Raw genomic sequence first — 23,751 nt, 5'->3', positions numbered from 1 at the left:
TCATGCTGGAGATAGATTTTCAGTGCTACTTCTTTTAAAGAAAAGGTCTGAGATCTTCTGAAAAATATATTCGTGAATTCCTACTAAGAGGTAGTATACAGCTGACATCACTCATGTCTGGACATTAAATATGAAGCCAAACAGCAGCCAGTGAACCTACCTTGACATTAAAATTGGAAATAGTTTAAAACATATAAAGAATTAAGTGTTTTCCTAACCTGATACAGATATCAGATATCAACACAGATAAGATAAGAGCAGTAAGAAAGTAAATAGGTGTATTTCTGTTCTTTTTAACTGAAGCACTTATTCTTGAATCTAAACCCAGTTAACTTAAACAGGCTATTACTCTACCTTGGACTTGAATAACAGGTTGATGACACCCTTTGAACGTCTGTCTGCTGTTCGGTCACACACAGACATGCTCTTACTGTCCCTCCTGGCTCTGGAGGACTCCACCTCCTCAGCCCCTCCTGCCACTGACAAGGACAGGCCTAGAGAGAAAGAGGGAGAGGAAAAAAAGAATGTAGTGTTTGTGTCCTCCTGATTACAATTTTACAGCAGATCTCGCACTGTAGCCAGGCGATTTTTTGTGACTAATTGGGCTCCCGCAGGTGTTCTGCCGATGACCTGTGTGCCCTAGCAACACTGGGGGCCTGTGAGTGCTGTATCTTCAGTGAGGCAGTGCAGCTTGTAGTAGTGTATTAACACCGCAGTGAGTGCTGTCTCAGCTGATTCAGTGAAGGCAGGAGGCCAGCGAAGCATCAGTAAATTGTGGCCTGATTCACCAGTGCAAGGGTGTGTAAATACAACAATCAGATAAACCAGATGCAACTATTACATACTTTTGAGAAAATACAACATTCAAACTGATTTGCTGCCTTATATCAGAGTGTGTCTTAGGGCAAGTTGTTACTGTGCATTCCCCAGCATTCCCTTTTTCTATTGCACACCATAGCATGCCAAGGTATTTCTCCTATCATGACCTTGCTTGTGCTCTTTTTTCTTTGAGTCAGCTTTCCAGAGCAGGAAAAATGCAGCACTTCCTCTTAGGTCATGATTTTTTGACTTTGTGCACCTCAGTCACAGTAATTCCATCACACCAGGTGGGTTTGTGTGTCACCTGTGATGGCAGGCAGGGATCTTGAGTTGGCATTGGTCAGCGCCACATTTACTTCATTTGGCTCAGACAAGTTGGTGTCACTGCGGAACTCCTGTTTCTTGGACAACTAGAGGGAGACAAAGATCACAGAAAACTCAGACTACACTTCACAGAAACGGAGCGTTTTATTACTTAATCACGTCTTTACATGCAACCTTAACCTCTTTTCTGTCTTTGTACCTTTTTCTCACATTTTCCCCACATCCCTATCCATCATCACTAATTCTCACCCGTTTGCATTCCAGTGTACTGGTCCGTTCTCTTTCCTCTGTGATGAAGATCATGCTGCTCCTTTTCTTCTTCTTCTTACTCTTCCTCATTTTGACCTCTGCATCACCCACTGTCATCACACTCCCCTCCTCACCTATACTAACACTGCCACTGGAGCGTGGCAGGGTGGCAGAGCTCCAGGAGACTGGAGACTCAGGAGGAATGTCCCTGGGTGGGGGCAGGAAGGTTTAGATTAGACATTTAAAATCCAAGCTGATTATCATATTTGCGTGACGCTTTTTCATGAAGACTTCATCTATACAGTTTAAAATGAGTGTTATTTTGGGGTTCTTGTGACACAGTAGGGCTTCGAGAATGTGCATGTTACCTGTCTGGATGTGTCTTGGTTGGCGTCCCACACTCGGATCCCTGCAGTGAGGAAATCGAGATGACGGACTGACGAAATGATCGCAGCATGGAGCGTGGACGAGTAGACTTTCTCTCATCCATGTCCGGCTGGAGAGAGACAAATGTGAACAATATGTAGATTAGCCGAAAAATATATTGTAGAAAGAACATCTCAAACAAAAAGAACAAGAAAAAGGTCAAACTGAGCCTAATCACTCTTAAAACGGTGTATCATCACTCTACTCCAGTTTTGTTTAATTTCTCCTGAAAGGCAGTGCCAATTACAAGTTAATGACCACATTTGCCCCCGTTAAAACCATCCAAACCCTGTTCTGGTTGTAGAGAAATTTAAAAGGTACAAATCCCACATCAACACTCTTCTCACAGCGTTTTCTGAGTACTTTGATCTTTAAATTCGCTTGGGTCAGCTAATTTGCAGCTTAATTAGCCCTACACTGCTCTACCACAGCAGCTCCATGTCCAGCTTTGCAGAAAAATAGATATTCTGGATTACGGAAGCATCATATTTTAGTAGAAAAGTTAGGATTTTCCTACATTTTTCTTTCAGCTTACCAACTCTCTCGCTCCGTACTCCTTCTCCACTTTCTTTTTCAGCTGTTTGAAACACTCCTCCATGCGCTCATGGAAAGGACGCAAGTCGTCTGTCACTCTCTTCCCATGGAGGGAGATTCCTCCACCTAATAATGGGATCTGGAAATAAAAATGTCATGGTGTCAGCAGAAAAACACACACACACACACACACACACACACACACACATAAAAGTAATGGCTATATATATTGTGTACATGTATTTGAGAATGTGTATTAAGTACCTGCCATGCGATGAGGTCCTTGAGGCGAAGCAGCTTGTCTCTGTCCTCCTGGTGCTGCTGGGTGTACTCTTCAGTAAAGAAGGCCTGATACAGAGGAAATATTATATAACACTCGTTTAAAAAATGATATAAGTCAGTTACTATTTCACCAGCTAGCAAAATGGTAACTTACTATCATCCTATGCGGGATATTACAATACTGAATGGTGTGTGTGGAGGTACTTAAATGATAGCCAGATAAGTACATTTCATTTAATGTCATTTGGACTGCAGAAATTGACTTTGATTATATTCAGAGAGCCTCAGGAGGTGATAAAGAGTTTCTTCTTAATGGATTTAAGTTCATCATGAGAGGCGAGTCTTGCATGAGAGCACTGTCTTAAGCTCTGATATCTGTTAAAGGACTTACTTTGTTACGGTGAATCTTCGTCCTTTTTGCAACCCCTATTTGGCTGTACATGGTATGTGTTACAATAAATGGCAATAAAAATTCAATATATCAGCTTTATGCAGTGGTTCTCAAACTTCTTCTCTCTCAATCTGATTTAATGAAAAACAATGTGTATCTACAAGCACTTAATTGCTACATTTCAAATATTTAAAGACATCACAAAATTCACAGAAAACCAATTTTTTTGTCGGCATCCTAAGCTATGCATTTAAGTTCCACTACAGCGAGGTTTTCTAAAAGAACTAAAAGCAATAAAAAAAGTTTACTTAATATTTAATAAGAAACATCTGTAGAGATCAAACTCTTTTCCAGGCAATGTCTTTAAAGACTGCTTTGTTTCAGAGTCATGAAAGAAAAAGAAGACTCAAACAAATATGTGGATCGCTTTTGTTATATTTTGAACACATATCCATTTCCTTTTGTCTGCCACAAAATATCAAAATCTGGCTTTATGCTCACAGTAAATGTGACTGTGCTTATTACTTTCAGTTGTCAGGTGATGATAGCGAATTGTGACTTGAAAGTATTGAACACAAAAGGTATTTACTGAACTTAAATTTTGTATCAAACTAATAATAATAATTATGCAGGACTGATTCTTTTTTTTTTTAACAAACACGTGTTTAATAAAACACATGCATCTCATCCAGTTCTCCAAGGTCTCCTGCAGGTACTAGCTTTTCATTTTAGAAATCCTGGTTTAAACTAAAGTACTTTGTTTCCCCAAAAGGTTACCACAGCAGATGGATCTGTATGTTTGGCACATATTTTTATGCTGGATGTCCTTCCTGATGAAACCTTCCAATATAGCCAGGGTTGGGATCACGTCTAAGGCCACACTAGCTTGTGACCTCCTGAGGCTGGATCTTCTGTGTGTAAGGTGAAGGTGTTAACCACTACACACAATTTGTAGATGCAATTTTTTTTTTGCCAGCTGTTGAGCCTCTGCCCCTCCTACTTCTGAGAAACTCACAAATAAACTCTTTTTAAGCTCAGTCATGTTACTGGCTTGTTGAAAATTAACCTAATTAGTTGCAAAATAATCCTCCATCTGTTTCAGGGTCTGTTTCTGTTTACTCTTCCAGCCCTTTGTTCCCACCGCTCCAAAGTTTTTGAGATGTGTTATTGCCATTAAGTTCAAAATGAGTTAATTTTTAAAAATTAAATAACAAAAGGTCTTAGTTGAGTTTTCAGAATCACGGCTTTCTGCTTTTTTTTTGTTTTTTTAAATTTTATACAGCGTCCCAACCTTTTTGGAACTGGGTTTGTAATATTAGTGATGATCTTTGAAAGTTTACCTTTTCATATTTTGCAAAGCCACCCATGACAGCTGGGTCAACGATGCCGTTGAGCAGCATGGAGAGAGGGTTGATGGGAAGGCTCCAGTCAGACTGGTATTGGTTAATCATCGTCAAAATCTTCTCATTTGTTGACTCCATGGTCTCTATGGCATTCTCCAAAGGAGACAAGGTAGTCTGGAAAGGGAGGCAGACACACAGAAAGAGCAGAAGAAAAAGGAATGAAGGTGGATGGATGGATGGAGAGTTTTCAGATTGGATGTGGGAGACGTATAATAAAACCTTTAAAAATTAAACACAAAAAAACCCTGTAATCAGTGGTGTTGAAGTGTGAAACGCATTGCACTGGAGATAATAACTTACAGCAAACATACAGGTCAAACATGGAGAACAAACATGGCCCTGTAGACTTACATGCTTCATGTCAGTTGCCTCAAACCAGCGCAGGATCCCAGGCAGCTTATAGACAGTGGTAAAGGTTGTGCGCTCAATCCACATGGACTAAAAAAAAAAAAAAGTATAAAAACAGAGAAGCTGTCAGATAAATCTGTACCACTTATGAATACTCTGATATCATATCTTGCATTGAAGCATGAAATCTTAACAGACGCTTGCTGCACAATCTCATTTATTCTAATCTAATCATACACCACAGTAATACCTGAATCTGATGCTGCATCTCAAGAGCTCATCTGAAACCTTTAAACACAAGCCTCAGCATATCAAAAATCCTGCCTTTGAATAAAATCCTATTATTTTATATATTAGAAACTCACAGTTTCAGACTGATAACAGTTCTAGTACAAAAGCCCCTGAAATGCTTTCATGGTCCCTGTGGTCACACATTTCATTTTAAAGACATAACTCACAGCAAACTCATTGTTTGGGTCCACGGGTCCTTTCCTCACAGGTCTGGAATAGTGAAAGCGCTGCACATAGTTGGACTTATAGAAGCTGAAGAGGAAAGAAATGAGTCAAACAAAGACAACGGACAAAATCATGCAAAAGGAGGCACAATATACATTAGGTGTACATATTTAAAACCTCCAGTTCATTTTTAAGCACTAGCTTGAATGGCACTAACTTGATGATCTGGTCAGGAACGGGTTTGTTCTTCAGGCGAGGAGGGATTTCGAGGACTGGCTGGACTGTGAAACACTGGATATCTGTTTCAGACTGCTCGGAAATAAACATGAGGGACAGATTCTCAGTATCGCTGTGAGTTTACAAACTGATAGTGGAGGGATGTGTTCATACAGAAGTGCATCAAAAGGAACAGGACAAGTAAACTAAAATGAAATGTTAGTTTGATACACAGAGATCTGATGGCTGGTTAAGATTTACTGTGGTTCTGGGTAAAAAGGTCCCTGGATATTTAGTACTTTCAAATGTGTTCAGTGACCCAAATACTTAATCCCGAAGGTGCTGCATGTGAATATTTTATGACTTCTATGCTAGTGTGCTGGTGAACACTGTAGACCATGCAGAATATTAAAATTTTCTATGTTCAATATGCATCTACATATGACTGTAATTGAATGAGTGTGTTACGCTGCTTGAAGGATACACTGAAGTGGAGAGTTCTTGATATCGTCCCCTGGCATGGTGGTTGTGTTGAGACGCACAGCGCTGGGGAACTGGCTCATCAGCTGGTTCTGGAAGTCCTCTCTGCGCTCATACTCCTTACCACGGTGGATAAACACCTTGTTCTGTAGCCAGGGGAAATAAACCAGTGTTAATACCGATAATAAAGATTAAGACCCAGCTTATCTTCATAGGAAAGTTCTTTGCCTATTTAAACTCCCTTCAATAGGGCAGAGACACTGAAATTCTCTCAAAGACTCAAAAGTTGTACCTGACCACCTTTGACTGCCCTCTTATAAGCTGAGTACTGACTTTGTCTTACTCATTACCACAGCAGATTAACACACATGATGAAGGCAGAAGCAATAATCATTGCAAATTTTTATTTCTGCAGCCTGTTGCAATCAACACATCCAAAATGTTTCCGGAGGGTATCGTATGTCCCACTCTGCTAGATACCTGCTGGTGTGTTTTAAAAAAAACTGTAAAGAGCTAAGCTTCACTGCCAATAACATTTTGTTTTTTTTGGTTTTTTTAATGGAAGACAGTTAGGATTTTGTAAACGGTGTGAATTCCTTAATATCTACTTTATGAGTGTTTCTGGTAATAATCTGAAGTATTCTCTAACTGAACTGCGACACACAGCAAAATACAAACCCTGAGGAATGGAGGGTAGCCCTGTCCATAGTAGCCCACTGCAAAGTAGTCTGGTTTAGGCCTCAAGATCTTCATAATATTTTCATAGAACTTGGCTTGTTTTTCCTGTAGAGAGACACAAGGAAACAGAGGATGTGTCCAAGGGAGACTTTCAGATGTGCACTGTGGGCAGTTTAATCAGCTCATGCCAGTGACAAAGCTACCCTCAGCAGAATGCCGGGCCTGCGAGGGTGATAGATGTAGGGGGAAAAAAAGCACACCCCATCCAAGGGCAATGTCTGTCATTTATATAACCACATAAATTCAGCATTAGCCGAGAGAGCTTCTGCTGCAGTCATATAAAGAGAGGGAGAGATTTTTCCATTGTTGGGAAATGTGTGATTCTCTTCGGGGAGTGGAAGGAGTTAGGTGAGTGAAGGGGAGATAGAGGAGAAGGTGGTGCTAAACCAAAAGTTAGTATATGGGAGAATCACTTCTTCTGTGGTGCAGAGGCAAGAGATGAAAAAAGCAGAAGTGTGATTGAAACGACAAAGTGAGGGACGGGAGGAATTTGAAGTAGTTGAAGACTGCCAATGAAGAATCAGAATTTTGGGGTCATATATTTATGACACGCCATAAGCTCAAAAAAAAGCTTGATTTAAAGGAGTATTTGACATGCCGAGTAAGCTTTAAAAATAGCTGTTAATGTTTGAGGGTGCGGATGACGTAACAATATATTCAGAGGTTATATAAGAACTTATTACTGTGTGCAATTTAGAATATAGATATGGGATGCTGGACAGTTTACAAAGTTTACAAAGATTTTAATTATTTTTAAACTGTAATATGATATGCCAAGCACCAAAGTAAATTACTGGATGACAGTACATATTTATTATATTATAGGATGGCACTCCCTTAATCAAAGACGTGATAAATTCTCTTTCTTTCTTTCAAACACCACGCTAAACCCCAAAAACATCTAAAACATCTATAAAAGGGAAAGGGGAAAAACATGCAATCATGAATGCTGCACAGAAGACATGAACTCCTGTGATTGTAATGTATTACCAGTCTCTTGCTGAGCAGCTCGTAGTCAAAGATCTCATTTTCATACTGCTCTGCAAGTTCCTTACACAGAGTGATGGCCTCTTCCCACATCTAAGCACACAAAGGAAAGAAACAGAAGTGTCCTTCATTACACCATCTGCTAATAAATCGGGCACAGCTGTCGTGGTGGGAATTCATATCATGAAAATGTCTGTGTCCAAGTCTCTGTGGAGTGGAAGGAAGTCTCTATCTCAGCTTCAGAGAACATGAGACACTCGGGGAGAATACAAAATGAATGTGACACTAACATACAGCACAGTGATCATGTGTGGTTGAAGGATATCTGTTTTGATATCTCTGATATCCTCGAGTGAAGCAAATAAGAAAAAGAAGATAAAAACGAACAACAACACAAGGATTTTCATTAATGTAACTGAGCGCTAATTAGCACTCAATTAATCACTCAATATCATCACAGCTAAGCAAAATCTGACATCGTCTGAAACAATACCGACCTTGCCCTTGTCAAAGTAGTCAATGATTGTGTCGTAGAGAGTTTCTTTGAGCTGTCGCTGCGTTTGGGAGCCGTGGAACTCAAACTGACTGCACATGTCATCTGACCACTGCAACAGAGACAGAGAGAGAGGACAGAGATATGGAAGAAAAGACAAAGATAAAAACAAAATGAGATATTTCCGAAGGGAGGCCCAACTTGATATTGCTGAAACAAAAGAAAAACTTTGCCTTCAGGACTACTCTAATTTCTGCTGTGCCATTTATCACAGAGGAACAAAGGGAGAAGAAGTACTTAAAGCTTACAGTTTCATTGTTGTAATAAATCAATATTAGTCCTAAGCGGAGCATGTGCAAAAACAGCAGCACAGTGCCCATTTATTATATAAATGAGACAACTGTTTATCTTCTATTACATAAATTACACAGAATTAAATTTAGAAAAAAAAAACAGTACATCATGATTTTTAAAACTGTCTAATCTGCTTAGGATAGCAAAGATTATAGCATGCTGTGTGTTCCAGCCTGTTGTTTCCAGTAGTGTGACCGGAATGACAGGACTGACCCTGCAGATAAATGGAGATTATAAAAAATGTTAAATAGAGTTCAACTGCTTTGATGTAATGAGAGACGCAGAGGAGATGACGAGCAGGAGATGCTCAAATTCATGTGTCTCATAAAAGAGTTGAAGCGACACGAGAGGTCAAACAGACTCAGACTCATACACGCACATCCTCACACACTGGGCAAGTGCACGGCATCAATCACCATAGCGATGTAGCTGCAGTAGATGACGCAATGCCATAAACTAAACTCGGCGCTTCATCATTTGGAGGCCAGCGACGTAGCAACCGTTTATCAGCTAATGCAAAACTGTCTCATTTGTGGCAAGTGATTAAGAAGAACAAGACACTGGGGCCAGCATTAAACAACGATATGTGCCTTCATATGCGTGTGTGAGTGTTTGCCCCACCTTGAGCAGGCGAGAGTGGAGCAGCAGTGTGTACGCTGCCTCTGTGTAGTTTTCACACTCCAGGTGAAGGTCCCTCAACTTGTAAAGGTACCTATGCACACACAAGTACAAGAAAAAAGAAAAGAAAGAAGGCGCACTCTTTAAACAAGAGAATTAAACCTTATTCCACTAGATGCCACTGTTGGGCAACCTGAAGACCTGCAAAGGAAGCATTAGCCCCTCTTCCTCTCTCTCTTTTCTCTCACTGTCTCACCCACAAACACACTGATAGATACCCTGAAATATGTACTAAGCAAAAGGTCATTTAACACGCACACACACAAAAGAGCACAATTTAGCATATGTCTTATAATGGTCTGACAGATGGTTGTAGGCCTATAATGTTTTATAGGCCTGACAAGGAGAAAAATGGGATTACTTCTTGTCACCTGGAGGACTGGCTTTTACTGCTACTGCTTTTAGTTTTGATCTGTTTTGTTGTATCTATATCTTGCATCTGTCAAGAGAAAATTTCTCCACATGGCCAGAGGCTGGACTTTGTTGCTAAACCATTGATGACAAAGCAGGAAAAGAAATGTTTTCTGGATGCTTTTAAATGAACAGTCCCATATCTGCTTGCAACGTAAGATGTTGGCTCACAGGACAACTGCTTATTTTGTCTGCCTAAATGTTGACAGTCTCACTTTCCTTGTTTTTTATTCTTTTTTTTATGTCACACCTGCTATTTCCTTCCTCGCATTTTCAGATATAACAATTTTCAGGTGGGAAATTTATATGGCTGTAAGTTGTTTATGACAGCCTAGTCATTGGGTGTCAAATCAAACAGAAAAGGGAACAAAAACACAGAAAAGTTTCAGTCCCAAGTCATTCGCAACTTACATTAATTACTCAATCTGTTTGACTATTATTTTAGAGTCGTTTGTTCATCTCATTTGTTCTCTGGCATCCTGTTTTTCACCTTCTCTTGCTTCACTTTACCCGCACGTTTCAAAACTGAAAGGGTTTTGATGAGCCAAATTTAGCAGGAGGCATCTTTTTTATTCTTCTATACTCTGTGTTGTCTGATACAAATAAGTAAGTTTCATCTTGTTGTTTGCACCTGGAATAGAACAATATAAGAAGTGTCCTATTTCCATAATACAGGTTATGGAAGGTTATGAGTGTATAGCAGTATCTTCATGCTGTAAAAAAAACCCCTGTAAAATATCAATAGGACATCAATGAGTAGGACATTTCTATCCTATTACAAAGGGAATGGATGCATTGCTCACATCTCCTACATGGTAGAATTGTCTAGCTGTCTCACATTCTTATGAGACAGCTACACAAAGAAAAAGTAATTACAGAAAGCTACAAGCTTCAGTGACTAGTATGTAGCACATATGGCGAATAGTACTACGTGTATGTATAGCAGAATGAAACTTGGCGAAGGGAGCAGATGCAGTTTTCAACTTATTGCATTTAGAGAAAAAGACATTACTCATATGCACCAGGGACGCAAACATAAACAGCCAGGTGAGTCCAGTGCAGTTTGTTTTCATATTTTCTTTCATAGGATTCTGAAACGATGACAGAGTTTAAATCTGAAGCTTGATCATGTGCTTCATCAATGTGGCTGATTTGGGTTGTACGCAGCAGCACAAAGGGAATTTTAATTAGTTTTGGGTTTCATTATCTATTGTTATGTAAGCGCACCATTACATTGTGACTAATTATATAACACAGACATAAAATGTCTATTTGCATTAAAATATATTTGTTGGCTGACACCGATAAACCAGCCAGCTAAATGTTACTGTATTATCCACAGAGCTGACAAGGCAGTTCATCAACCACTGACTTTCACTCACATTCACACATACAGATAACTAATTTGTCTAAAAGCCATACTCAGAAGTGCACTGCGGGACCTGACTAGATCTGTACTTCCTCTCCTCCTCCCTTTCCTGTCTGTCCCGCTCATTCTCTCTCTCTCATACAAATGGTTCTGTCTCTCCCTGTCTCTCCGCCTCTCCCTCCCTCACACTCATCATGTCTCTCTCCCTCCAGTCAGGCCGAGCTGATCCTGTGGATTTTGACATTAATTCAGTGGAACTCATATAATCCCTTGTCAGATTATAGAGCCACACACACACACACACACACAGACGAACGCACGCACAGACATGCACAGCTTGCATACAACACAGACATGCACCATTTAAGTCAAATCCAGCAAGTAAATACCTGATATACATCGCTTCACGATTGATGTCCTTGTAAAAGTTCTGCAAAGACAGAAGGCGGGGTTGGTTAGTGTAGTTTTTGTGTATATGTGTGCCTGTGTTCGCATGCATATGCATATTTAACTGATACAGGTTTTGAAACTCTATACTGTATATTCTACATTTATACTATACTATATTATACACCATAACATGCTATATCACACTACACTATCCAATAATATCTGCTATACTACTCTATGCTATACTTTACACTACACTACAACACTACACTACAGCACAACACTATACCACATTATGCTACATTACACTATCCTATTTTATACTATACTACAGTACTATACTATAATACTGATTGCTTGTGCCTTAATGTGGGAGCGTGTGTGTTTTCAAGTGTGCTAGATAAACTGCACAAACTCCCAGTTTAATTAAGTTTAATGATATCTACAGTGAACAGAGGAGTGGAACGAACTGATGTAACCTCACCTCCCATCACTAGCACAGGCCAATAGACACAACAGCACCAACAGACACATACACATAATCACAAATGTGACAAATTACAGTCAATTTTTCCACAGTAGACCATCTAACCATTTTATATTGTCAAGGGTAAGATTTATTATTTATTGGAGAATGAATTTTAAATTTAGGGCGCTAACTTGTTTATATAGGCCACCCAGCAAGAAGACAAGTAAAGATTTGCAGCAGTACACCTGTCTTTTAAATGCAACACAACTTACAGTAGAAGTACAGCTTTCTATGGATCTTTTATAGAGAACACCACAGCAAGTGATAGCTGTTTAAAATAATCTACACATATGTATGACTAGTATATTGTAGATATAGTGTACAGTATGTGTAACGAAAAAGAAAAATGAAACCACAATGATATACTGCAAACCTTTTGAGTGTACTTCTTAATATGTTCAAATAAGTTTGTTTTGTTTTGAGAGTTCATCTGCATGAAGGAGCAGAATAAATACGTGTGTGATTGTGCCTGCGTGCATAATTCCTTAGTGAAGTTAGCCTGGGGGGTACGGATAGGGGAGTGCATTAGTGCCTGCTTGTGGGCCGAGAGGATTTTTTTCAGCTGGCCAAACGAATGAAACAGAATAGCTAATGGGCAGCTGCCACAGGCTACAAACTAAACACTCCTGCCATGTACCAGCAGCCTCCACCTTGGGGGGGGGGGAAATAAAGCGTTATTATACATTATTATTCAAACACAGACGCATCCATCTGTCAAATTATGATTTTTTTTTACATGTTTGCATCTTGGAAATGAAAGGAAAAGAAAGAGTTTTGCTGAGGAATCATACGATTTAATCTGCTGTGGAGAAGATCGTATGGTGGGTAGATGGCATCCATTACTAAACCTAAGAATACCGTGGGGGAGAATCTGATTAGGAGATCACATAAGAGAAAGGACGTGGAACAGACAGGAGCTGATGCAACCCAATGCAAACAGTAGGAGACCAGACAAGGAGATGAATCTTTGCCTTTAGATCAATCAGCACCCAAATTAAATGGGGAAAAAGAAAGAGAAAGGCTTTGGCACATAAGGCAAGAAATAAAATCAGTGTTTCATAATAAAATCTTCATTAGATTGGCTGCTTTGGATTCTATATAAAACAAAGTTTCACATTATATTAGTCTTTCAATTACTAATGGATTTATTGGTGTTGATGTGCATACATCTAAGATCAGCGACTCTTTGCTATGAGACACTACACCAACAAGGCACTGTATATTACAAGAATCACAAGGTAAGTAGGAATTAATGCTAATCCATGATGACACAAACATATCACACTTAGACACTAGAAAGCTTATGATGATGATGCTAACAAGACTTTCAAGCGCTGGCAACTTTGCCAGCTGATTTCAGAGAAGGTGGGACTTACCAGAAGATTGACTGTGCAGCTCATGCGGTTGTTGCGGCTGTCATCGCTCATCACGGTGCGGTAGTCAAGGAGACGAATGAGGAGCCCCTTCACCAAGGAGACAAAGTGCTGCACCTGTGGCCTCAGCGTGTGTTTCTCAGCAGCACAGTCCAGCAATCTGGCAGACATGCTTCCACAAGTTAATCATCAGAGACCTCTGAGAGGGTTTTACCTTGTTATTCAGGGTTATTCAGTTTGTCTGTTAATGTACTGGTAGAAGACCAGAGCCAGGTGTGAAATGCTGCTCATGAGAGTTAGCAGGAAATGCATTGTGTATAGTGAAAAAAACGTATAACTAATACTTACATGGTCTCCAGTAGCTGCATGTAGCGTTCATCTCCTCCACCACCCTCCACCTCATGGTCCAACTTCAGAATGATCTCATTCTCAAACTGCAGAATATTTTATTATTATTTTTTAAAGTGACTATTATATTCTATTGTATTCTATTCTTAATATACAAACATCTTTAGAAGGCAGACAGATAACAAATTACAAAGCTCTGGAGTGTCATCATATGCTCATTCTTTATTCTTTTTATCAATTGTTTTTCAGGCTTTCTCTTTCAGAGTAAACATCAAACAACTTTGCATCACTATCTACTGAGTCATCAGATTCCCTCTTCCTGCCTACCTAATGAGTGATCTTTGTTTGTCCTTTTGTATTTAAAACAAAGAATAAGTGTTTGCTTGGGTAACACCTCACAATAGTGCTGTGTGCATACACTCCAAGTAACAGGGCAAAATATTTCCTGTATCAGAACAAAAGGACATTTATCACTCAGAGCTTGATTAATAGCATAAAGAACAGCATTGAAAATGGGGAAAGCAAAGAGTGGGACAAAAGGTAGATGAAGAAGCAAAAGACGGGAGCAACAGAAGTGGAAATCAATTATGCATGCAAGCATAATTAAGGTGTCTCTTTTACTTTTATCTGCTGCATTACAGGAAATCGATGCGGGAGCACAATGTGTATGTGCCACAGTTATAGATTTTCTATTTGATCTGTTTTCCTTGTCTTTTTTTTTTATTTTAGCATGTATTCACAGATACAAATGCATCAAAGTCTGTCTTCAGGTTGTTAATTTCACAATCCATTAATGCAATATATAAAATTTGATTAAGTTTATTTTGCATCACGATTACTTTTTAAATGGCTTGACTGTCTTTAGTTTAGTATGTATACTAATTGCTTGTGTTCCTATATGTGTGTACCTTGCTGAAGTTTCCAAAACGTGCATGTTCACAGGTGATCATGTCAAAGAAGATGGGAATAGTGGCCCTTCTCAGTTCTTCCTCAGGAATCAAAGTCATCTCCAGGATGGGACCCACCATGCCGGGGATGAAACAGATCTTATGACTGCCTGAAAAAACACAGATAGAAATAAACACACGTAATTGCTCGTATATGCAGACACAGCATTTTTCACTCGCCCTCAGGTAACACTACAGGTCTCTGTCTGGCAAATACAAGAAGTATTTTTCTCCTACAGTAAGAGCTTTAGCTCTGTGGAGGATATAACCCTACTTTTCTGTACACGCCACAGAAAACTGTGATGTTTTTTAGTGCACTGATATATTCAGATTGATGTCTGTCAGTGTGAAACACTGCTGACTCATGAACCTTTCTATCCACAGTTTATGAAGAAGAAAAACTACACATTACAGTACAGTTCTTACCTAGTTTATACCAGATGTCACGGATTGCAAAGCCAATAAGCCTTCTCATATCTCCATATCTGGAATTCAGAGTGTGGGACAATAAGGAAGGAAAAATACACAGAAAGAGAAAAAAGAAGACATTAGAATATTAGTTTGGAAGCAGTGTCCTAATCAATACTGTTATTACTGAGTGGAAAAGATAATGCTCACCTACTCTTACTCAACTTGATCTAAATTAAATGCCTATCTACAGGTAACACACACTCTTAATAGGTAGTGGGAGTCTATACAGCAAACGAAGAATCCAAAATAGACCACAAATCAGTGGGGAGAGTAGGTGTGGTAAATTGGGAAATTAAATAGCTCTTCTCTCACTTGGCCAGAATCTTGTTCCTCTTGGTTGGTGAGAAATGCTGAAGCTGCAGGGACTCCTGGGTAATAAACGCAACTGCCAAGTGGAAGTAGTTATTCCACAACTAGACAGTGAAGAAGAGTGAGGAAGGGAGGGGATGCAGAGAAAGATACCGTTAAAGGGGATTCAGACACAATAAGAAGGATGGCATCAATATGAGACAAAGTTGGGAAATATTGCACATAAAAATACAGTTACCTGGACTTCAAAGTCATCGTTATTGAGGAACTTTTCTTTCATAGTGTCAGCATATGTATTGATGGCTCTTAGGAACACCCTAATGAACAGATATAAAAAAATAAATAAATAAACAAGACAAGTCAATGAAGTAAACTTTGCTGTGGCTGTGTTTGATCAAGCTGAATGTTAAAAAAGGGGAATACGAATAAAAAAAGAATAAAAGGATGGGATTCTTTAAATAACCACAATGCAGTGTATTTTTTGTTTATCAAAGAATTCAGCTCTAGAGCTTAAAGCCGCAGCTTTAAACTGTTATTTCAGACAAAAAAATGCAATATCGCATTCAATTCAAATCTTCTGTCACAGTGATAGATCATGATCGCAAGTTAACAAAGTGTGCAGGTGTATCGGCGCGATATGGCCTTATGGATTTCTAAAGTTAAGTAGCAAAACTACTCTCAGGCTCCCTCTGCTTCAACACTGTCTATCTATCACCATTATACAGAACCAAATGCCATTCCTTCTCATTCCCCCTCCTTCTTTCATTTTCTTTTAAGTAGGCTTTTCTTTCTATATCTGCACATCTTCATTCTAACCCCGGTCTGCAGACTCCTTATCAAACTGCCTTTTCCTGTACCTCATTTTCAATTTTTCCTATTTGCCTTTTCGTCTGACACAGCTTTAGCCTGCCTTTAGCTTACATCACAAAAAACACTGATAGCTTTCACTCCATCGGCTCACACACAGTCATATTTGTCACATCAGCCGTTTTCATCATCACAGCCTTGATCCCAGCTTTCCTATCGCTAACTTATCCCTGTGTGGGTTCGTGTGGATGAACCAGTCGACTGTTGATGTCGACTTTTTAAATGCATAAGCCATAGCTCATGGGCAAACACATGTGGAACCATGCAAGAGAAGACTTTCAAACTGGTTCTGTGCATGTGTGTGTACATATTTGCAATATGTTACCTGTTCTGTACCATGATCATGGCCATCCAGTCAGATGGATACACATGTTTCCCAATCAAGTCCTTGAAAAGGAGGAAGGACTCCATTAGGAAGTCCTGTAGTAAAAGGAGACAAGAAGAACAAGAGACAAATGAGAATATAGAACTGTGCTACACAGCAATATGCAAAGTCTTGAGCCACCCCTCATTTATACTTTGATAGGAAAATGAGACAGTTTGCTGCACTAAAATGACAGATACAGCAAAAATGACACAAATTAAAACTCATATATTCAAACTGATAATTATTTCTTTTTTATTTGTCAAAATAAGTGTTTATAAAAAAAACATTTTCTGGCATCTGCGGATATGTGTGTGAGGCACTTACCACAAGATCAGTAGTTCCACTGAAGGTTTCGATGTATGTACAATAGTGTCGATCATCCATCTGACTGAGAATAGCTGTCATGCAGGCAACAACCCTCGACTACAGAGGTAAAGTGTGGAAAGAGAGAAAGAAAGAAAGAGATAACCCATTACTCTTAGCCTGAGAGCTACACATCTTAAGCCGAAGACTGAATCATCCATCCATACATTCATCTATTTTCTAAACCACTTATCCATTTCAGCTTTTGCTTGGGGGCTGGAGACTATTCCAGTTTCATAAGGTGAGGGGTGTGTTAGTGTACACCCAGAACAGGTCAGCAATCTATTGCAGGGTACTTTTGAGTCACTTAAGGTTATCCATACTGCACCAAGTCTGAGGCATAGCGAAACAGAAATTAAACTGTGTGCATCAACAGCTCATTGTTACCATGGAATTTCCAGATTATCATAATCACTATAACCAAACCCAACTACTGCCAGGAAGGCTGGCAGTGTCTGTAGCTTCTAAATTACATTCTATAGTTTACATCATGGCACCCTGCCACAAGGTGAGATTAAAAAGAAATACCTTCTGAATTACTCGATCACTCCAAATAAATACAGAACTAAACCGCTGAGAATTTCTGATAACAACAAATGAGAAAAGGTACAATGAACTTCAGTAAAAATTTATTTTAACATAGTTCATCTGATTTACTTGTTGAAAAGATAGAGACGACAACCTTTCAAACATCAACAAACACAAGAAGGAAAAAAAAGCAGATTCAGACACAAGTTCAGTGATGTGGTCAACCTTAATATCACCACAAAGGGGCTTTATAGTGTGATAACATGTGATGTTGTATAAAAAAAACCATTAAGAAAAAAGGAAACAGATTTTGAATGCTTCATGTTTGTGAGTTTTTTGGGGTTTTTTTGGATTAACTCATCAGTTCATGCACTTAACTTGAAATATGGCCCAAGCTGAGTACACATAGATACACGCTGAGTTTAGTATTAGCAAGCGTCAGCGATAGAAGATAGAAAAAAAAAAGAGTCCTGAGACAGAGCAGGTGGAAGAAGGAGCTGCGATTTCTGTGAGAGAGACAGACATGAAAGATGAGGCTAGGCATGAAAAAGAAAAAAAGTTTTAACCAAGTTAGCTTTAAATCTGTGTGAAAAGTACTTATATTGAGGAAAAACTCTCTCGCGCTGGATTAGAGCAGAAAATTCATGGAAAATTTAGAGCAGATCTTTCCACATCCAGAGGCTGAGAGGGGGAAGGCACTGAGAATGGTAATGGTCAATGAAGGTAAAGAAAACAGAGAAAAAAAAATACAGAAAGTGATCTACATCGACTTGAAGAAAACATGAATAATTACTGGCATGAAAGAAAATGTGAATTTATTTTAAAGTTTGCGCATATTATATATGTTCCTAAAAGTATTGAAATCTTTGCTGATTAAGTCAAATTTTGTCAATCTACACTCTTCCTCCTTCATGTTCTCCACCAGCTGGACTACTGTTGCATTTTCAATCATTTTTGTTCTTATACTCAGTAAATTATTGATTTCATTGACTCTATTTGCCAGGTTCAATTTTACTTCTTCAAGTTGTCTGTAAATAAATCCTCACTCCACATAATCATCACACCACTGAGCCTCAAAAGGGCCAGAACATTTTTAAACACCGGTAAACACTAACATGTTTTACCTTACATGCCCTTGTTTCGTTATACAACATATAGATTTTTTTATGATCCTCTATTCTTCTGCTGCTACACTGAGTTCAGTAAACATTCAGAACAGGTATTTCTGCCACCGGGGTTTGTGAGAAATTATCCTTCGGAGTTGGTGGCAGAGAAGGAGACACGAGACAGAGATTAAGGATGATGGATGACTAATTGAAGATGAAAGATGAATGGCATCTAATGCGATGACAGCTTTAATTTGATCAAAAGTGGCAGGGTTTGTGTTTGTGCTTGCCTGCATTCTAATAAGCAATGATACTTTTTCAGTCATGTATGCAAACAAAACTTAAAAGTTCATTAAAACTTCATTAAAACGTAGCTGCGAGCAGCAATGAAGGGGGCAAGTGGTTCAGCAGGGCACAGTCACCATGGCAACTTAATGTGATCGTGTTAGAAACGTGACTTTAAGCACTCATAGGAAAGAGACAGTCTTCACAATGGGGTCCCGAGTCTGTGCATTACGTTTGGATGTAATAGCTCCGAGCATTGCTGAGATATGACCTCACTACCACATTTGTAAGCTTGCTGCTGATTTCAGTTGACTGTGACTGACTATTGCTTTAAAAAAAAAAATCAAAAATTTGTACGTCAACTTTGGTCATCATGGGTTTAGGGCTTATCAGTGACAACTTTGTGGAAAACGTCAAAAACATTTTCCTAAAAATCAAAACGTCTCAGCGTAAGCCACAAAGTTCAGCAGTACTTCATTTGTTAAAAAGTTATCCACGTTTTAAACTTTGCAACTTTAAACCAGTGGCGGTGCAGGCGTGGTCAAGCCTCAAACACAACGCGAGGGGTGTTTTTTATTAAGCTGGTTGTTTTTTAGCTCCTGATAGCAGCAATGCTGGTGACAGATGTGTAAGAAATGCAAGGACAGAGACGCCAAAGCTGCCAAATGATCAAACCTTACTTCCATTGTGTTAGTCTGTTATGTGCTGCAAAACTGGATCACCTGTCAAACCAACTACATGATAATCTTCTGCTATTTGAGATGATGCCATAGTCTTTTTATTTACTTGCAATATTGTTCCTTAAACAGTAAAATACAACATAGCTGTGCTAGAACACGTACATTTCAATTTCAAAGTAGAGAAACAAAAAATAAATGAATAAAAATCTGCAACTTTGTGTGATCCTAAAACACTTTGCAAGTGAATTATTCTTGAATATATAGCATTGATTTTTATACACAACTTGATTACAGTAAATCAATATCATCTTTTATATTACCTGTTAATGCCTATAGATGACGACACAAAGTAAATGTGAGTAAAAAAGCAGTACACATAGTTTGTGGTCCCACAAGGAGGTGCAGCATTTATTCATCACAGCACTTGATAAAAGGCTTCTGTGGGTTACACGTGTTTCCTTGCTCTCAGCCCTTTTAGAAGCTCTCTCTCTCCTCAAGATGCAATTAAGGACTTGAAAGATCGTTCACTGTGACAAAGGAGAAACAATTTAGGGAGAGGAGAGGACTTGAGGAAGTTAGCATAATTAAAAGCACCCTCAGAATCCAGGGACTGTCCCTGAACGCTGTGCCACATTTCTAAACTTTTAACATGCAGTCCTTGGGGTTGCCGACAGACTCCAAAGGCGGGAGGAGAAGAAGAAGAAAGGAATGAATGATGAAATAAAAAGCATACATATAATCGGTGCCTACAGAGCTTAGTCGCTAATAAATATCTTACTGAGAATGTATGTTCTTGAATGCGCATGTGTATGTGCGTTTGTCTATGTGTGTGTGTGTGTGTTTGTGTGTTAGTGCTCAGGGTATAACTACCCCCATCCTCCACCCAACCATCTGCACTATAGTGACACCAGAGACCCCATCACCATACTTCCTTCTTTAATCTCGCTTCCCTTCTTTCACATTTCTCTTTCCTCTTAAAAGTGCTGGGAGATCAGTTTAGTGTGACACCTAAGTACAGAGTAAGTGCTGGAAGAAACACTTAAATGAGGGAACAATGATTAGTTTGTGCTTAAATAACAACTTATCTGTCACTAAAATTAACTCCTGTCATTGAAAGTAAACCTTAGTATGAGAAAACACTGTTATTGACAGCAGTGGCAAGTCTTTCAATTATGCATATATACTAATATATGTAATTTAGTAGGAAACTCTCCCCAATGGTGGTAAAAACCAACAGACAGGATCAAGAAGCACAATTAACTCTATTTTTTTTCACCCCTCGCTCTTCCTTTTTTGCCTCCTTAGAGTGCACTGCCTGATCAGTAATAGGATTAGGAACACACACACACACTTAGTCAGGAAAACTACTCAACAGCTCATAAATTTTTGGTTTAGTGTTCACTGTGCTGGTGTATATGTGGATGTTACTGTTTTGAAGTGTAGGTCACGTGTCATATTGCCCTACTTCACTCTAATTGGTGTTCTCTGAGGGGCAATGCTCTCAATCTCCTTTAACGCCATCTAAACACAACACAAATGCTCAAAGGGCCAAATATCTAGCCATCAAATGCTCCTGCATCCTCACACATGAATGTGTTTCATCAACACATTGTTGCACGCAAAGACGCATGGAAGGTATATTTTTGTTGTGTATAATAATAAAACTGCAGACAATCACACTGTGTATGACAGAGAGAGAGCTCAGGGCTTGTTGAGGCAAAGGCCTTACACAACAGCTAAAAGGTTACTGGCAAAACACGGCACAGACTTTGCCAAGGTCTGAGATTTCACTCCTTTCCTCCTCCATCCTTTGCTTTCCTTTAATATGTCTATCCATTCTCTCATTCTGGCCACTGCTGTTGGTAACAAATTTACAGCTGTAATTTCCGAGTTGCTTCCAAATGACAGTTACCTGACAAAGCAGTCTGTATCCTGATAACTTTCACTGCATATCATCTGCTGGCTGATAATGTGTTGCTGTCATTACTGTGGTGACAGCGTCAAACGAAATGTTTTTACTGATAGTGAAAGCAGCGATAGATCTCCGTCAGCATTCATCCACTCAACAACAGATGATATTAGGCCATCTAAAACAAGAAGACAAGATTTACACTCTCAAATTACTAGTTTGAAATAGTAATTGAACCCAGATGTTATACCTGCTTACAGCTTACAGTTACTGTAAGCTGTAACAAATTCTATTGTTTCTTGAGCCATAATTAGCAGAAAAAAGTGTGAAACGAGAAATTTTCATGTGGAATTCCAGCCACCAAATGTTCCTGGTTGGTCCATTGTAAAACCAAAATACAAACAGAATACAAGTAGGATTTAATGGATATATGTTTTATGTTATTATTATCTTTAACTAGTTTATGCTTGCAGAGATGTATGGAGATGTGTGTTTCGCGTCCATGATTGCTAACCAAACTAATCTAATACACCAAAAAAGAGGGAACTTTTTTTCTATGATTTTTTTCTTAAACATAGCAAAAAAATTTGAATATCAGGATTTCACCACAACATTCACATTTACAAATGTAATCCAGGCTTGTATCTTAGGTCTATTTGTACAAGTCTCTTCTCTGAGCCTAAATTCCTGCTACTTTCATTTTACAGATCAGGAAGATCCATATGAGTGTCCCCAAAGCAGGAGAGATATGTACATTTATGAACATACCGTAGTACAACACTGGTAACTTTATCACTACAAATGACAAATTATGTCTCACATGGAGACAGAACTGTTACACTGAAAGGAAAATTACACAGTATACTTTTCTACCCTTCAGCTGGTAGACTGGCACTTGTGTTGGAAATTTGCCATACAGAGAAGCTAGCATCTCAGACTGTAGCATCAACCCTGTGATTAAGGCAAGAATACAGAGTAAGACACAGCTGCCAAGGTGTTATCATTTGGTGCTGTTGCTAATTTAACGTTATCGCTTACAAAACACCATAATTGAGAAATCTCAAAATGCATTAGCATGACATTTGAATGTCCTTAAAGTTATGTTTTGTGTGGTAGATGACAGATGACAAAATCATAAACCAGTAATCTAAGGCCAGCTGTCCTCTCTCAGAAGACAGCTGGCAAAAAGAAAGACAGATTGTTCAATAGACTGAAGCGATGTATTTAACGACAAACTTTATTTTGAAAAAAGAAGTTAAAATATTCTTCCAGTTTCTGTTGGGCTGCTTTACCTTACCTAAAGCCTTAGAATCAAACACAATAATGAAAATAGGAACACAGTGAACAATAATTAAAAAAGTATGGAAATGACCATGAAATTGTAAACTGACTCAATTAAGCCTTCATCACAGCCACCCTAGTGTGCACACTGTTGTATCTATTTCATTAGATCAGCACTATCTAGTAACTATGTTATTATATTAGTAACCCCTGCCATCAGCCCCTGTCAATATTCTCACTCACAGTGGTAGCTGTAAGTTGGCAATCCCAATTTAATTGCTCATATTTTTTGAGCCTGGGCTTTTCTGTCTTATAAATGTTGCATAGACTCTATGTCAGTGAGTTTGAATTTTGTTTAAAGTTCATTATGCCCATGAGATGCCCAGCAGGATAAACAGTGGAACGACGATGGATGCAATTAAATATAATTAACATATCATTAATTTTAAATTAAGACAGAGAATTAAAGCATTAACTGTGACAGTCCCAATTTAAATGCTTAAGGTTTTAGGGTTTAATCTTTACACGAGTAGCTGTTTCTGACATTGACAGAACGGCCAATCAATAGTGTGGAACAGGGAATCAAGTAGTGCACTAAGTACACACTGATCCACGCCCATGTTTTCACCTTTTACAGTGCAAATAACCAAGATATATACATATAGACACTAGCCTAGACTAGTGGATGACTATCCACTGGAAGTCATCTTGAGTTTCAATTTAAAACACAGGGCACACAATAAGAACAATCCATTCAAATGACTCCATATCAGGTCCAATGATGCCTTTCACAGCAGTCTATATCCCGTTTGTGCTCTCCTCACCAATCTCCCCCTTTACCCTCCTCTATGGTTCCTTTTGTGACATCCCCCTAGGTGGGAAGTCATTATGTTGCTCTCAAGTGTGATTTTTCGTCATCCTTTTTTTTAAATAGAACATCTAAAAAACACATTCTCACTGGACGCCTGCAGCACTCCTTACTGTACTCCCTCACAGCGACATGCTCATCACTGACCTCCTTGTTACACACAAATACATGC

The 23,751-nt window shown here is 38.9% G+C and overlaps 1 protein-coding gene across 1 annotated transcript in view; it reads right to left on the bottom strand.

The window, feature by feature from the left end:
• dock2 (dedicator of cytokinesis 2) overlaps nucleotides 1-23,751 on the bottom strand; it is a 91,546-nt gene that overhangs the window by 838 nt on the left and 66,957 nt on the right. Inside the window, exons 27-50 of the mRNA XM_003444683.5 lie at nucleotides 16,884-16,982; nucleotides 16,518-16,612; nucleotides 15,564-15,642; nucleotides 15,329-15,429; nucleotides 14,972-15,030; nucleotides 14,507-14,655; nucleotides 13,599-13,684; nucleotides 13,254-13,410; nucleotides 11,348-11,388; nucleotides 9,122-9,212; nucleotides 8,151-8,258; nucleotides 7,657-7,746; nucleotides 6,607-6,711; nucleotides 5,933-6,074; nucleotides 5,450-5,531; nucleotides 5,235-5,319; nucleotides 4,780-4,866; nucleotides 4,366-4,542; nucleotides 2,617-2,700; nucleotides 2,354-2,491; nucleotides 1,761-1,888; nucleotides 1,393-1,600; nucleotides 1,124-1,229; nucleotides 355-494 (exon numbers count right to left, since the gene is read on the bottom strand). Of these exons, the coding sequence (XP_003444731.1) occupies nucleotides 355-494; nucleotides 1,124-1,229; nucleotides 1,393-1,600; nucleotides 1,761-1,888; nucleotides 2,354-2,491; nucleotides 2,617-2,700; nucleotides 4,366-4,542; nucleotides 4,780-4,866; nucleotides 5,235-5,319; nucleotides 5,450-5,531; nucleotides 5,933-6,074; nucleotides 6,607-6,711; nucleotides 7,657-7,746; nucleotides 8,151-8,258; nucleotides 9,122-9,212; nucleotides 11,348-11,388; nucleotides 13,254-13,410; nucleotides 13,599-13,684; nucleotides 14,507-14,655; nucleotides 14,972-15,030; nucleotides 15,329-15,429; nucleotides 15,564-15,642; nucleotides 16,518-16,612; nucleotides 16,884-16,982 (2,637 nt within the window). The remainder of the gene's footprint in view (nucleotides 1-354; nucleotides 495-1,123; nucleotides 1,230-1,392; nucleotides 1,601-1,760; nucleotides 1,889-2,353; nucleotides 2,492-2,616; nucleotides 2,701-4,365; nucleotides 4,543-4,779; nucleotides 4,867-5,234; nucleotides 5,320-5,449; nucleotides 5,532-5,932; nucleotides 6,075-6,606; nucleotides 6,712-7,656; nucleotides 7,747-8,150; nucleotides 8,259-9,121; nucleotides 9,213-11,347; nucleotides 11,389-13,253; nucleotides 13,411-13,598; nucleotides 13,685-14,506; nucleotides 14,656-14,971; nucleotides 15,031-15,328; nucleotides 15,430-15,563; nucleotides 15,643-16,517; nucleotides 16,613-16,883; nucleotides 16,983-23,751) is intronic.

The sequence above is a fragment of the Oreochromis niloticus genome, linkage group LG2 (assembly GCF_001858045.2).
Source record: "Oreochromis niloticus isolate F11D_XX linkage group LG2, O_niloticus_UMD_NMBU, whole genome shotgun sequence".
NCBI classification, from domain to species: Eukaryota; Metazoa; Chordata; class Actinopteri; order Cichliformes; family Cichlidae; genus Oreochromis; species Oreochromis niloticus.
This window is presented reverse-complemented; position numbering and strand designations above follow the sequence as displayed.